The sequence below is a fragment of the Monodelphis domestica genome, chromosome 3 (genome assembly GCF_027887165.1).
Source record: "Monodelphis domestica isolate mMonDom1 chromosome 3, mMonDom1.pri, whole genome shotgun sequence".
NCBI classification, from domain to species: Eukaryota; Metazoa; Chordata; class Mammalia; order Didelphimorphia; family Didelphidae; genus Monodelphis; species Monodelphis domestica.
Window position 1 is genome coordinate 442,990,539 of NC_077229.1, and position 16,190 is coordinate 443,006,728.

The 16,190-nt window shown below is 39.1% G+C and overlaps 1 protein-coding gene across 2 annotated transcripts in view; it reads left to right on the forward strand.

Moving 5' to 3' along the window:
• SLC1A3 (solute carrier family 1 member 3) overlaps positions 1 to 16,190 on the forward strand; it is a 113,123-nt gene that overhangs the window by 77,458 nt on the left and 19,475 nt on the right. For both annotated transcript variants that reach the window (XM_001365098.5, XM_056824551.1), the window contains 2 exons: positions 7,471 to 7,675; positions 12,393 to 12,435. In XM_001365098.5, coding sequence (XP_001365135.1) covers positions 7,471 to 7,675; positions 12,393 to 12,435 — 248 coding nt within the window. The remainder of the gene's footprint in view (positions 1 to 7,470; positions 7,676 to 12,392; positions 12,436 to 16,190) is intronic.

The window sequence follows — 16,190 nt, forward strand, 5'->3', positions numbered from 1 at the left end:
CTTGACAAATCTTAAAGCTCTATAGAAATGTACATTTATTGTCATAAAAACAGCCCTGTGGACATGCCCTCTTGATGGGGAACAGCATCTTCAGCTAGAAAAGGAGGCTCAGTTCTTATGGTCCCCTACAAATGTAATAGCTACCCATTCAGATACCATGGAGAATTCAGTCTGAAAAGACAAGCATAAGTAAGAAGCCCATACGCAGCATGGGAGGAGGGGAGGGGGGTCAAACTGGGATCAAGAAGGTCCAGGATAGGGGACCACTGAGTGGCTCAGTAGACTGAGAGCCAGGCCTAGAGACAAAAGGTCCTGGGCACAAATCTGGCCTTAGACACTTCCTAGCCTGGTGACACTGGGCAGTCATCTAATCCCCATTGCCTAGCCCTTAGCGCTTTTCTGTCTCGGAACCAATATATAGTATTGTCAGAAGGTAAGAATTAAAAAAAAAAAAGGTCCAGTGTGGATAGCATACTGTAAAGATCATCATGCTGATGATCATGTTCAACTCTTTCTGACTTCATTTGGGGGTTTTCAGGGCAAAGATACTAGAGTGATTTGCTATTTCCTTCTCCAACTCATTTTACAGATGAGAAAACTGAGGCAAACAGGGTTAAGTGACTTTCCCAGGGCCACATAGCTGGTGTCTGAGGTCAGATTTGAACTCAAGGCTTCCTTATTCTGAGCTCAGTGCTCTAACTAACACTAACTAGCAGCTAGCTGCCACATTGTGCCTGGGGGAAATTGCTGTCGCACTAAATTGGAGTTATACATTGACTTCTAAAACAAGGATGTCTTTGACTCCTAGAGTTCCTTTCCTCACAGAATCTGATCACATTCTTAGGGCAGGATGTTTTTAATGGCCCAAGCCTCTGAAACCTTGTATGAATGAAGAAAAAAATAAGACTAGAAACTGCTACTTAGAAGAGGTAATGATTTTTGTTTCTCCAAATAATGTGTCCACTGATAAACCTGTCAGCCCCCTTTTTCCTTGTTTTGTTTTGGTTTTTTTTTTGGTCTACAAGACCCTGGTGCTCCCTCCCAGCAATTCAGTCAAGTTCCTTCCTCAGTCTCTTTTGTTAGGAATTGATCAAGTGTTTTCCTCTTTGTCCTTGACATTTCAAAATGCGGCTCTTTGACATCTTTATTTTGTTTCCAATATCACTCTGTGGAGGGTGGGTGATAGGAGGAGGTAGGGATGGGGGTCTGGAGAAAGATGGCACGGAGAGCCTGGGTGAGAGAGCCAGGAAGAAGTGAGGAGAGCAGGAGTCTCTTTTTGGTTCTCATTTTCTTAACCACTCCAGTCTGTACCCTAATAGTCAAGAGGCCATTCCCTTTCAGACCTCATGTGTACAAATTGTAGATGCTTGGCTTGCTGTTGCCCTGACAACAGAGAAGGGCCTTGTATGTGGGGGCCCTTCATGCTGTACATTTCCCAAGCCTCTCTGGGAGAATGGGGTGGATGGAATTGAAGGGACCCTGGGGGGTGGAGGGGCTGGGAAAAACTGTGAGAAAAGGAGGTAGAAAGGAGCTGGGAAGGGAGAGGGAAGCGAAAGCAGAGAAGCAATCAGAAACAGAATAAGTAGTAAGAACCAGCCACCTAATGGGAGAAAACTTCAGGCTGGTTTAATAAAGAAACAAACACATTCCCTTGGCCTCAGCTTTGACTGGGACAGTGGTAGCTCATACTGGCTCCTCCTCTCCACTGCTGAAGCCCCCTGGCTAACTTTATTACTACTACTGGGGTTGCTGGAATAATAGAATTTTAGAGCTGGAAAGAGTCACTTTAGAAATCAGAAAAACTGAAGTCAAGAGAAGTCAGGTAGTTTGCATAAGGTGCCAAGAGAGAAGATAACAGAGCTGGTGTTTGAACCCCAAAGTCAGGATTCTTTTCTCTATGCCACATAATCTACTTTCTTTTCTTTTTCTTTTTCGTTATCTTTTCTTTTCTTTTTTTAAACCTTTACCTTCCATCTTAGAATCAATTCTAAGTATCCCTTCAAAAGCAGAAGAGCAATGAGAGTTAGGCAAAGGAGGTTAAATGATTTACTCAGGGCCACACAGCTAAGAAGTGTCTGAAGCCTGATCTGAGCCCAGGTCCTCCCATCTCCAGATCTATTTATCTATCTATCTATCTATCTATCCACTGAGCCACCTAACTGCTCTGACACAATCTACTTTCATGCAGGATCTTTGAGAGAGAGAGAGAGAGAGAGAGAGAGAGAGAGAGAGAGAGAGAGAGAGAGAGAGAAAGAAAGAAAGAAAGAAAGAAAGAAAGAAAGAAAGAAAGAAAGAAAGAAAGAAAGAAAGAAAGAAAGAAAGAAAGAAAGAAAGAAAGAAAGAAAGAAAGAAAGAAAGAAAGAAAGAAAGAAAGAAAGAAAGAAAGAAAGAAAGAAAGAAAGAAAGAAAGAAAGAAAGAAAGAAAGAAAGAAAGAGAGAGAGAGAGAGAGAGAGAGAGAGAGAGAGAGGGAGGGAGGGAGGGAGGGAGGGAGGGAGGGAGGAAAGAAGGAAGGAAGGAAGGAAGGAAGGAAGGAAGGAAGGAATTCTTACTCTATGACCAGGAACTGTGTTAAAGCTGTGAATATGATTTTTGAAGAACTTAAATTCAATTTTATTTAAGTTGCATCATTTTTTAAATAAAGAGCAAGGTATACATAATACATCTGTTACAGAATTTAAAGAAATGTCTCATCTGATTAATATCATAGATTTAGAGATAGAAAAAATCTTGAAAATGTTAGCCAACTCCTTCATTTTGCAACTACAAGGCTATTTAGATAATATAATATACTCTTCTAATTTTAGAGATGAGGAAACTGAAAGATGAGGCTTAGTGGCTTGCCTAAGATAACAAGAAGGAATTAGTAGAAAAACCTTAGTTCATACTCAAAAGAAATAAGGATGAGGGTGATTATCCTTGCAGGGAAGGAGAATGAAATATAAAATACCCAGCTCTTCCTCAATCCTAATGTGATATTTACTTAAGATACCATCAGTTCCTTAAAGTCTGACCCTTTGAGCCCATATTCCTGACACTTCTACCCTATTATGCTTTATCCAGTAGCCTGGCACCATGGGAATTTCCCTAGCTTGCTAACCTAACATACACTAGATTTTGCCCCAATCTTAGGATTTTACCCGAAGGTAAAAGACCATCTGATGGGGCCAATCCCAAGCCTAGTGACTCTTCTTGTCTCCAGAAGCCTCTCCCACTGTGTCACACCAATTCAGGATCTTAAATTTACAAGTCTGTCACCTACTGTGCTAAAGAGTCACTTGGCTTGAGCTTGGCCCCACCTGAAGGGGATTGTCTTTCACCTAAGGATACATTATTCAGCCTCAACCTGCTAGCCTGAGATTCCCATCAGGGTGGATTCTCATGGGAACAGGGAACAAGTACAAGTTTGAGGGTCTCCAACTGACAAGCTGGTCCTAAAACTTAGGGTTCATCAGATGTTACTAGGCTACAAGTTTGGGGTTTCTAGATTCCATGTTGACAGAAGATACTAAAGAAGATCTAAGATTAAAAACTGGGATGGAACTTCAGGAATAATCCCAACTGACCTCATGTGAGAGAGATAGATAGAGAGAGAGAGAGAGAGAGAGAGAGAGAGAGAGAGAGAGAGAGAGAGAGAGAGAGAGAGAGAGAGAGAGAGAGAGATCTATATAAATATAGATATTTATAGACATAGATAGGAAGCCATGACTGAGAACATTTAAGAGTCGTCATATAGCTAGTGAGGAACAGAGACAGGACACAAACCCAAGTCCTCTTACTTGAATCCAGTGTTTCCCACAGCATGATTTCTAGAGATCTATTCATTTTCTAGCTATTACACACCAAAAGAATAGAGAAATGAATACTGTCCCCCCTCACTCCCAAGTTGGTCTTCATTTTTTAAAAAAATCACCCATCCTTGCCCCCCTAAAAAATATCATCCTCAAATAACTCAAAGTTTGGATCGACTTATTGTTCCCCTTCCTGCCTCATCTTCCCCCTTTCTCTTCTAACCCAAGCATTCTAATTTCACCCTTTGTTGGATATCATCTTTTCAATGCTACAGCCTTTAACACACAGCTCTCTCCTTGAGTAGCTATAGGTCAGGAATGGTGAGGGGAGTGGAAAGGAAGGACAGAGCCATGGAGGAAGAACTAGCATGAGACCGGAACAAGAGCACAAAATAAGAGGCTAAAGGGAAAAAGAAAAAAGAAAATTCTGCCTCTTGGTGCCACTTAGGAGAGATATCCGGTCTATTGTGTTGCTGATGCCACTGGGCCAGATCAACAGAGAAAGAATTCCTGTCTCAAGTGGTGAACAATTCAGGCACAGAAGGAGACAAACAGCTCCCCAAACTCTTCACTGTGAGGGCAGGAAAGCAGAGATAGTCCAAGATGTGATTCAGCCCAACAAATGAAAAGGAAAGGGGTGGGAGGGAGAGACTGTGGACTTGGGATTTGGGTTGAGCACAGATTGGCCCATTTTTGATTGCATGCTGAACTATTGTAAATTAGCACCAACCTAATGAATGGATGCATGTGGTGGGGTAATTAAATTTTCTATTGGGTTTCAGGAAAGAGTGGGCAAGGATAAAAGGGCTCAGTTCAGGACTTGCAGCTAATGTTTTCTCTTTCCTTTAAATAGTGACTGACTGGTTAGCTCAATTGGTATATGCACACTGATGAGGCCAAGGTCATGGTTTAGTTCTCATGTGGACTTTTAGTTGCATTCCATTTTGTGAATGGGTACTATTAGTCATAAAGGAATAATAAATTGGAACATATCATTTTACCTTTCTGGGCTTGTTTCCTCATCTATCCAGAGAGGGGGTTGGATGAGACCGAGATTCTCAAAGAGGTCTGCAGACCCCTGTCTATGATGTCAAAACTATTTTCATAATAACAACAAGATGTTATTTATAAAGACCACATAGATGAAAGCTCTTTGAAATCCTTGATCATTTTTTTAAAGTATTCTTAAGGCTCTAAGACCAAAAAGCTTGAGAACTGCTTGATTAGATGATCTTTAAAGCCCCTTTCTGCTCTAGAATTCTATGATTCTCTATGAATTCATCATCCCTGATGAAATTCTAATGATACTAGAATTACATATAAGGGTTACAGCCAGAGAAAATACTTGATTTCATTTTTACAAATGTTGATGTTTTGTTAATTAGTTGTGTCCAACTTTTCATGGCACCATTTCAGATTTTCTTGGCAAAGTGGTTTACCATTTCCTTCTTCAGCTCATTTTACAGATGAGGAAACTGAGACCAACAGGATTAAGTGACTTGCCCAGAGTCACATAAATGGGAAGTACCTGAAGCTGGATTGGAACTCAGTATGAACTTAGCAGAAGCTTACTCCCAAGATCCCCCAAAAGAGGTTGATCATAATATAGTGGTAAAAGAACTAGAAACCATGCCCAAAAGACTAGCTTGAAGGAAGAGGAAAGATGGTGACAGGTATCGGGAGGGGGTGCCAGAAAACTAGTCTCTGAAGTTCAGCAATATTTGGTCATCCATCTTGTTTGTTTCATTGTGAGAATTGTGGGAGGTGGGTGAATAGAGAAATTTATAGGCAATTCAATATCATTATTCTAAACTTTTTTCAATATTTTAATATCTAAATATCAAGTTGTAAAAGGGTCTTTAGAAGTCATCTATTTTATAATGCCTACACAAACATAAATCTCATTTGTAGTGACCCAAGAATGGATCATTTAACCTCTTTGTAAAGACCTCCCAGGGGGACCATACACTCTTAGTTCTAATTTTTAGAAAAAATTTTCTATATATTTTATATTATATATATTTTTCAATATAGAACAGAATTTTGCTTCCTTGTAATTTCTACCCACTGCATCTAGTGCTATAACCTCTGGATCTAAGCAAAAACATCATCTCTCACAAATGAAAACTCCTCTTCAAATGTGTTAGAAATAGTTTTGCCTTCTTGGCAAAATCCCTATTTCCTTTAACCAATCCTGTTGTGGCATAATTTCTGGACCCCTCAACTTCATGATCACCATCCTCTGAGGGCTTTCAGAAGTTACTACCCTCAGGAATGTCCATATTGTGGCTCAGTGCAAGATCTTAATAACATTCATAAAAAATAAAATCAAGAATTTTCCTCATCTCTAAAATGAGGAGGTTGGGCTATTCTAGCTCTAATATATTAATACTAAGAAACAAAAGAAAATGCTGTGGAACAGAGAGAGATGGTTCTAGAATTTTTATGGGTCTGCTAGACCCATAAGAAAAGAAGAAAGAAGAATGACTAAAAGACAATTAATGATGTTGGCAGTTCTTTGGAAACATCCACAGCTATTTTATATATGCCCTTTATATACTAAATACTATTCAAAATAGAGCATGGTCCCTCCTTCTAGGAAGTAACTACCAAAGGTGTCCTGATGCCTTAATTTCACACAGATCCTATATGCAAATACTGAGTTCTGAGTTCTTATGATTATTCTAAACTTTATTTTTGTTTTGTTTCCATTGTCTTTTAGTTAGGGTGCATTGCAATTTCTAGAGCAATTTAAAGAACCTTAGAATCCTTGTCCACCCTTCCTACATCAAATAGGCTCCTGCCCAAACTGGAATCTGAAGACAGGAAGTGAAAAGTAGGATATAGGGCTTTAGAGACCATCTAAATGAAACTTCTTATGAAAAAACCATGCCCAAAGAGGAAGTGTGATCTTGCTTTATTAAGTTAGTTTGATCAATGACACTGTGAATCAATAGGTGGAATAAGAGGAGACTCAACCATGGAACAGATTTTCTAGGTTAGCAGCACCATAGTACTAGGGGCAGTCAACATTGGCAGGGGATATTAAACTTGAAACTTAGTTATCTATCTATTTGAATTGCATTTGGATCAGCAGATGATTGGAATAAAAGCTCAAAATATGCAGAAAGTATTTATGTATGGTGGTACCCATTTTGAAGGAAGTTAAAGGTACATAATCTGCTTAAACCAGCCCAATAGTGGGCTAAAGGTAAGCCTAGGCCATTCTGCCAAGTATTTAATAAGACCACACACACACACACACACACACACACACACACACACACACACCCTTCCTTCATGAAATAGTAGTAACGTATAAAAGAATTTGGTTATACTTTCTCTGTCCCAGTCCAGCATTATGGAAGATTAGACTTTTATTTGGTCTAATTTCAGAGATGTGAAATCTACTTAACAGGCAGGGGAGGGGGGGGGGAAATGGTTGATACTTTCCCTGAGTCAACTGATGCCAACTTAATCTTTGAGCCTACTATAACTGGGTCATTTTGTTCATGTTTTGGCTAGATGAGAGACAAAACCCTCATAGTATGTTTGAGCCAAGCCCCAATATTGTGGGATAGGGAAAAAGCGGGGCAGGAGAGAGCCACTAATAGTTTTCCCATAGAAGCATTCAGGCGATTGACTCTTTAAAATAAATCTCCTTGTGTTTGCCTTTACCAGGGATGGCTGCCCTAGATAGTAAAGCCTCAGGGAAGATGGGAATGAGAGCAGTGGTCTATTACATGACCACAACAATCATTGCTGTAGTGATTGGCATAATCATTGTCATCATCATTCATCCTGGGAAAGGCTCAAAGGAGAACATGCACAGAGAAGGCAAAATTGTGCAAGTGACAGCTGCAGACGCCTTTCTTGACTTGATCAGGTATGTCCTTGCAGTGAAGCCCCTGCGTGATGATTCACTAGTCATGTAAGAACTCTCTTATATTCCCAGGATCAAAACCTGGATGAGAACTGGACATGTGTGAAAAATGCTGTGAATGCCACTTTTCATACAAAACATCTTTTTGATGTGTTCTTCTTTCTTTCTTTCTCTCTCTTCTCTTCCTCCCCACCCAAATTACCCGTCCCCACAATGAAAGAAAGATCCATTTTCTAGCCATGTGTGAGAAAAGCAACAATGGACCAGTCAAGTGAAAGAAAGACCCTGACTTTAAAGTCCATAATTTGATCATCCCATGCCAGATTCCAGTTCTGCTATTTATTGTGACCTTGGACAAGTTGCTTGATCTCTTGAGACTAGATCAGGGGTTTTTAACCTTAAGTCCATTAGGATATTTTTAATATACATATATTTTAATAACTGTATTTCAAAACAATTGGTGTCCTTTATAACCCAATGAATTTTATTTTATGCATTTAAAAATGTTATTCTGAAAAGTGACTTCACCAGCCTGCTAAAGGGATGTGTAATACAAAAAAAGGTTAAATATTCTTGGACTAGATGATCTCAAAGGTCCTTCCAAGCTATGAACCTATGAACACTCTTAATTTTTTGTGGAAGTTACTATCCCATATTCACCTATGAAGCTCTCCTTTTGAATATTCAGGAGTTCCATTTTCCCCATACTCAGGTCACCAAAGAACTCTCACCCCAACTATACATTTATACAATGAAACTTCCTAAATTTGCTACTAATTACAAATCTGTGATGGTTCTATTTGGGAAGGGCTAAAGTTGGCCTTTGTTTTATTTATTAAGAAAGGACTTACAAATTAGTAATCCACATAGATAGGACCCAAAGTACATAACGAATGCCTGGAAAAGAACAGTTTTTAAGAATTCAAGTAGCATCCACATACACACAATCTCTTGGTTACTTATGAGTCTCATCACTTAATAGAGGCAGGGTATGGCATGCCTGGCTTCTGGTCATTGATGAAGCTATGTTCTTGACTCACCAGTGCCCCCTTCTGATACCTTTCTGTCATCACCCCTCCTTTAAAAAAAAAAAGAGAATCTCTTAACACCCAGCTTTGCCCATCAGAGAGGATGTGACCTCTTTCCTATGCCTATGACCTGTACCCTGAAAACAGGGAGCAACCTTTCTTTACTTTTTACCAAAAAGTTTTTCTATGAAACACTAAAAGGAAGCCTAGAAATTAAAATATAACAGGATAGGAGCAGCTACATTGGCATAGTGGTCTAGAGATAGGAGGTCCTGGGTTCAAATTTGACCTCAGACACTTCTTAGGTGTGACCCTAAGCAGTCACTTAACCCTCCTTGAATAGCCTTTACTACTCTTCTGCCTGGAAACCAATATATAGTATTGATTCTAAGACAGAAGCAGAAGGTAAGGGTTTAAAAAAAGAAAAAAATAATAAGACAAACAAAAGAATATAACTATATATAGAAATCTTAATAATCTTGGTCCTATACAAAGGATCTAGACCTTTTCCTTTCTTTATTCTATTATTGGACTGAAGAGATGTCATGGTACAGTGGAAGGCTTTGGAGCCTGGAGAACCAAGTTTAAATCCTAACTCTCCCACTTCTTAGCTATAGGTCCACCAGCAAGTCACTTGACTTCTCTGGATCTCATGAGATTTTCTCATTTATAAAAGGAAGAGGCTAGACTGGATAATTTTAATGTGCTTTTTTTGTCTGTATCTGTCACTCTATAAACAATTGTTTCTCAAATTCAAATAGAAATGGGAGCTACTAAACCTATACAAGATTCCCTGTGACCCAATATCGACTTAAAAAAGCATATATAAACATGATGTTAAATTTTGTTAAATATTTCCCAATTAGGGAGAGAACATGGATCAAAAGATATAAAATCATTATCATAAATTTTGTCTATACATTGTATAACTGAGGGAAAATAAAATTTAATATAAGGAAATTTTTAAAAATAAGAATATATTTCCTAATTACATTTTAGGGTCAGATGTTTGACACCTCTGCAAAAAACCATTTCTTTAAGATTTTGTTTTTGGAAGCTCAATCCTGTTTGGGCTGGAAGCTAGATCAATTACTTGGATTTTTAACCAAGTGATTTACAGGATCATAGATACAGAATTGGAAGGAACAGTGCAAGTCTTCTTGCCCAACCTCCTGATTTTACAGATGAGGAAACTGAAAACCAGTGAAATTAATAGACTTGTACCCAAGGTCACACAGGTAGTAAGTGGAAGAATGGGAATCCCAGGCTTGTGGATGGCACCTCCTCCCCTTGCCTTCAAGACTGTAAGTAGCTTCTTGCACCCACTCTCCTCTCCTCAGCCATGAACTGCTTGGGGTCCTATTCTTAGCCCCTTGGCTCGAAGGAATAAGACACTCCCTTACTTAGCCTACAAAAATTTCTCCTTCTGATCCCAGTTCCTTCACTTAGCTCTTGGTGGTCTCAATGGCCTCAGGCTCTAGACCTTGTTTCTTGTCATGACCCAGCTTCTCATTATCAGTTGTTTTAGTTGAAGCAAATTCTCTAGCCAAATGTAACAGCCAGGTCTCCTCTTTAGCTAAAGTATGGCCCACTCCTTTATTATCTTTCCCTGGGATCTGCGATTTCCCCCTTGAGGTCAGTAGATCTGTGCCACCATAATGCCTGCCCAGAACTTTGATTACCCATGCTGCTCTCAAAACAATCTTAAAGATGACTTTATTCTTTCCTATTTAGCCCACTGGTGAACTTCCCCAAAAGTTCCTCTTTTTTAGGACATCCCTAATCCATAGGTCACTGGTAGCACTGATGTGATTTACACCCCCTGGGATCAATCAACCATGGGTGCCTTATTCTGAATCTAGCCATTTTCATGTCCATTTTCAACTGGCTAAATCATGACTGAATTTGGACCAAAGTCCAGAAAAGCCCAGATATTCTGGAAGAGTCTTGATTCTGAAGAATTAGCTTAGACCCCATAAACTAAATGACTGATTAAATATTTTGTTGGACAATTTGTTCTGATTTTGAATTCAAGAAATATGGTAACCATGACTATAGCCTACCTTTTTCCCCCAACACTTTACAAAAGCAACAAAAGTTTTGACCTACATAATTATGTTAATAAATATTTCTAGCAGTTTTTTAACATTCCCCTCTAATTAGAAGACTATAGATTTAGAGGCAGTAAGCATTTCCAAAGTCATCTAGTGCAACCTTTTCCTTTTACAAAAGAGGAAATTGAGGTCGAGAGGTTAAATGACTTGTTTAAGGTCACATAAGTAATAATCATCAGAATTTGAATCAAGGACCTCTGACTCCAAATCCATTACTCCATTGAACCAAATATAAGTTTGTATTTCTTTAGAAGACAACATATAAAAATATTACATCATCATATCCTCCCCAAGAGTAAGGGAAGGGTCATTTCACTATTTGGGGCCAAAACTAAATCCAAACTTGGGGGAAAATATAAATCTGATTATATTTGTCTGTGGAAAACCAAACAGGCTGATCTGACAGCAATCTCCATGCTCATGTAACTAATAGCAGAAATAACTAGAACTTTTCCCCAAGGATAAGACTTTGAATCTTTTCTTTCCTCCTTTGCCTCTAGGAAGGCCCATGGCTAGCCATTGCACCTAAAACTTTAAGCTTGGAGTCCTCTAGATTTCAGTTCTTCCTGTTTAGCACAGATTATAACTCTGAGAAAAGTGATGACCATTGAAAAGAGGTCAGAGATCTGAGCCTGGTGCTGACACAGTGGGTTGGGTGGAATACTGAGGTTTGTTGAAAACAGTAATTCATAAAAAAAAAATTGTTTAAAGAAAAAGAAATTAAAAGTACAGTTCTTCTGGACCTACCTCCATCCTCTCTTAGATTCTTACATTCCAGATGATAAAGCTAAAAATGGCCTTCAAAATCATTTAGCACAAAAGGTAAACAAGGCCCTGAGAGGTAAAAAAATTTGTCGGAGGTCATATCTACTTCTCCTGATTCCTCCTTCATTCATGGAGGAGGTAACCATGATGTGGTACCAAAATGATCACAATACCTTCAATATCCAGTCTGAGAAAGAGTTTGAAACCCAACAGAGATGTCACCTATTCTACGCTCACAAAAGTTGTTTCTGTACTCCTTTACTTGTCATTCATGGCCCTCCATCAGCTTGTGGCACCCTGTCTTTTAAGTCTTACCTCATATTATTTCTTTATAAATTCACTACATTCCAGTCAAATTGTGGGCCTGTTTTCTATCTGCTGGTTGATATTGTTGGTCTATTCAGCTCTGTCTATAATACTGTTTCATCAAATAACTTTATTTTATAACTTTCTAATGCACTCATCATATTATACTAATATTATATATTATAACTACCATGTTGGTGTCTTATACCCTTATTAGACCGTAAGCAACTTGAGCTGTCTTAGCTAAACTGGATCCTGCTCTCAGTACCTAGCACAGGGCTCTGCATACAGAAGGCACTTAAAATTTTATTGCCTAGGTGTGACCACCAGACCCACTGATGATATCTCCCCACAGCTCCCTGCCTTTCCCCTTCCACACACCATCCTTGCCCCAGCCTGGCAGAAATCAAATCATTTTTTGCCTCTGAAAAGGTAAATCGGTAGCAAAGGGACATAACTGGATTTGTTCAGGATATTCTCCCAATAATTTCCTTTCTCTCTTCACAGGAACATGTTCCCTCCCAATCTCGTGGAAGCCTGCTTTAAACAGGTAAAAACCCAACTGCTATTAATTTCATATTTAAAATTCCTCTTGGCTAGTCAGGAAGACCTCAGATCAAATCTTACCTCAAGATGCTTACTAGCTGTGTGACCTGGGCAAGTCACTTAACCTTGCTTGCCTCAGTTTCCTCATCTGTATAATGAGCTTGAAAATGAAATGGCAAACCACTTGATTATCTCTGCCCAGAAAACCCCATAGACAGTGCTGATGTGCTGTGGTCCACAGGGTCATGAAATGTGGACATGACTGAAAAATGACTCAATAATCTCAAGAGAACTGTGGGTGGGGAAGTTCCTTTTCCAGTGCAGATCTCCAATTGTTCTACAACTTATAGTTTTTATGCATTGTCTGGGACCCAGAAAAGTTAACTGACTCGCCCAGTATCAGCCAAAGATGGGACTCAACTCTGACTCAGTTCAGCATAGGATCATAGATTTAAAGCAGGAAAGGATCTTAGAGGCCATCCATTCAAAATCTTTTATTTTACAGATGAGGAAATCGAGATCCAGACAGGAATAATGATTTACTAGCCCACAATCACACATAGGTAAAGAAAATGTTTGAACCCAGGACAGGACCTCTGACTCCATAGTACTGTGCTGATTCTAATATGTGTACAGATAAGCATATTACAAGGTAGGAAGCAAAAGAGCATGACAAAGGATCTGCTCCCTGTCTCCTCTCTATGCTTGTTTATTCTAGAGCATCCCCATCTGCCTCTAGATTATACAATTTGTGGATCATCTGGGTGAATATTTAACCTTAGCTTTCCCCTCACCCCCTTTAATTGACCAGAAGTGTTCCTTGAACATATACCTAAAAATCATGCTCAGGAAATCTAGCCACCCCTGAATATTGTTGTCGTTCAGATGATTCAGTCATATCGGACACTTTGTGATGCCATATGGGCAGTTTTTTTGGCAAGGATACAGGAGTGGTTTGCCATTTCCTTTTCCAGCTCATTTTACAGATAAGGAAACTAATGCAAATAGGATTAAGTGACTTGCCCAAGGGCACACAACACAAGATGCCAAATTGATATTCCCAAAGAACTGTCCTGCTCAAGACCTTCTCTTATTTTACAACCCCCTTCTTCATGTGCTATCTATTCCAATTGAATGAGTCTACTTGCTGTTCCCTAAAATCAAGTTTCTATTTCCTGCCTCCATAACTTTGCATAGACCTCTCCCATGCCTGGAATTTACTCCCACTTCTGCTTTTCAGACTTTCTAGTTTCCTCCTTCTCTGCAGAAATTAGTTAGGATTTAATTTACTCTATATGCGCCTTGGATTTAATTATCCATATTCATGCTGTTTCTCCATAGTAGAATGTAAGCTCTGAGGGCAGGGACTGTTTTTCTTTTCATGGCACAGTGCCTAGTGCTTGAGTTCTAAATAAATATTTGTTGAATGAAGGAATGGTCACCTCATGGAGCTTACAGTCTAACAAGGACTACATACTGAAAGATAAAAAGATATGAGTAGTACAAGGAAGCATAAGCATGGAACTGCAGCAGGCATCTCGCCCTAGAGAGTGTTGGGAAAAAAGCAGCTGGATCCAATTTACAATGCTAGCAAAGGGGGGGGGGGGATATATATATATATATATATATATATAATATGTGTATAATATATATAATTTTTTAATTTAATGCAGAGATTGGGGTAGGTATGGGCAATTCTGGTTTTCAGAACTCATGGAATCTTAAGAGTTGGAAAGGACCTCACCCCACCATTTGCTTTGTAGAATAACAAACCAATTTGCTTTAATTTTCATGTCATTTCATTTCAACTCACATTTCAAGCTTTAAGCTTCTTTGTCAGAAAAAGAAACAGAGCTGTAATTAGGGTGGAGCAGATTGAGTGCCCTGGGTGCCTAATACCTGAAGGTGACTATTTTCCTAAAAAGTTTTTTCAATTCCCACCCCTTGCTCTGGCACCAGAATTCCTAGTGATAGCCCTGCTGATGCATGCGTCAACTTTCATTTCATCAGAAGTAGAGAAACTTTCTTATAATAATGTGCCTAATCCGTAGCAGAAATGCTGCATTAGGAAGCCAGGGTTTCTGGGTATGCTGGTTACTGATACAGATTTTAAAAACTGATGCCCTGTATCATTTTCCTGTTTGCTTGGCTGTAATCCCTGTGGCCCTCACTTTGACTTTCTATTTTCCAGCATGACTATGAGCTTCCAAGAAAGCAGATGTTTTAAAAAGCCAACTACAAAGAAAGATATTCCTGAGGTTTCACTGTTAGATAGGGCCTATTTCCCATTGACACAGATCTGCAGCAATTTGATATAGAACTTCAACCTTATGGGATTGATAACAGAAGGAATTTCCTCCCAACTCTTAGTTGTGGGATCTTTAAATGTGACAATTGTTAATTCCTAAACATAACACTGCCAACTCAGCCCAGCCTCCTGGGGTACCTCAGTGTTCTCCAACACATGGGATTTTGGAATTAAGAAATCACAGAAAAGCTTCAAGTTACATAATTTCACATTTCTAAGTAACACGTGGAGAATTCATTACCTGCTTTACAAAGCCCATATATTGGATAGCTATCTAGTACTTGCTACCTATCCATTTAGGAATTAGAATCCAAAACAATATTTTTATCCAGATGAACAATACATCCTTTTCAGGTGTTTCTTTCATTAGTTTGGGCTATTTAACTCCCAAACCAGGAAAACAGAGGCAAGAATGTAATTCCCTTTTCTTTCCCCTGTGTTAAGAGATAATCAACTTGAGTCCTCCCATTTGTTAGGTTAAGCTGAGCTTTTGGAAGATATATAAAATCCTACAAACACCAGGAGGTCCCTGTGACCCAGGAGTGTGAAAACTGTTCCCAAAGGGCCATGCTTTTGTTCTCCTGTGTACTTACAAACAGACCTCACCTAACAAGGTGGTAGAGGGTGGGAATTCCATTCCTCCACTTTCTTTACAGAAATATACACTTAATGACAAGCCTTCTTTTTTGATCTGGACTCTCTGGGTGAGGCTGGAAGCTTCTCAAGAGCTTTGAAACCATAAGCCAAGAACAGAACACCCTACTGAGTCAGAGTTAGAAGATTTCTCTCCCTATGCTTCCTTCAGGAGTTACATTCATCTCTGTAGAAAAGACTTGTATGAACTTTTGTTTTGGCTCCGTGAACAGAATGTTACTTTGGAGGGATTGTTTATTTAAGCAGAAGGGCCACTTTAACTTCAGTCTCTATTATTTTAACATGAGTTATAAAGTAGTTGCACCAAGACAGGAGTGTCTAAATCTTCCCAGGGGCTTTTGATTTTGAGTCATCAAAATATTTTACAGTTAGGAGGCACAGTGACCTTCTTAGGACACCCAGTAATCGGTTTCACATTTCAGATTTTAAATATATATCATTCCCTGGAAAAACAAAATTAATGGGCATGAGAATGTTAGATGGGAACGTGTCAATCAAGGTTGGCCTAGCTCAGCGGACAGGCTAGCAAATGTCCAGTAACCTGTGCCAGCGAGGCATTGACTAGGCAGAGGCTTCGAGACTTGCCCTTGCCTCAAGTCTAATCTCTGTGTCCAGTATGGTACATGGGTAACATTATTTTAATTTATATGCTTTGATTTTATGTCACCTTCATTTCCAAATGTCCTTCTGCAAGCCTTACCCCAAGAGCCATTCTTTATAGCATTTTTTTCTTTTTAATAGATTGTTTAAATTTTTTATTTAAAAAATTTTTCCATAATTGTTACATGATTCATGTT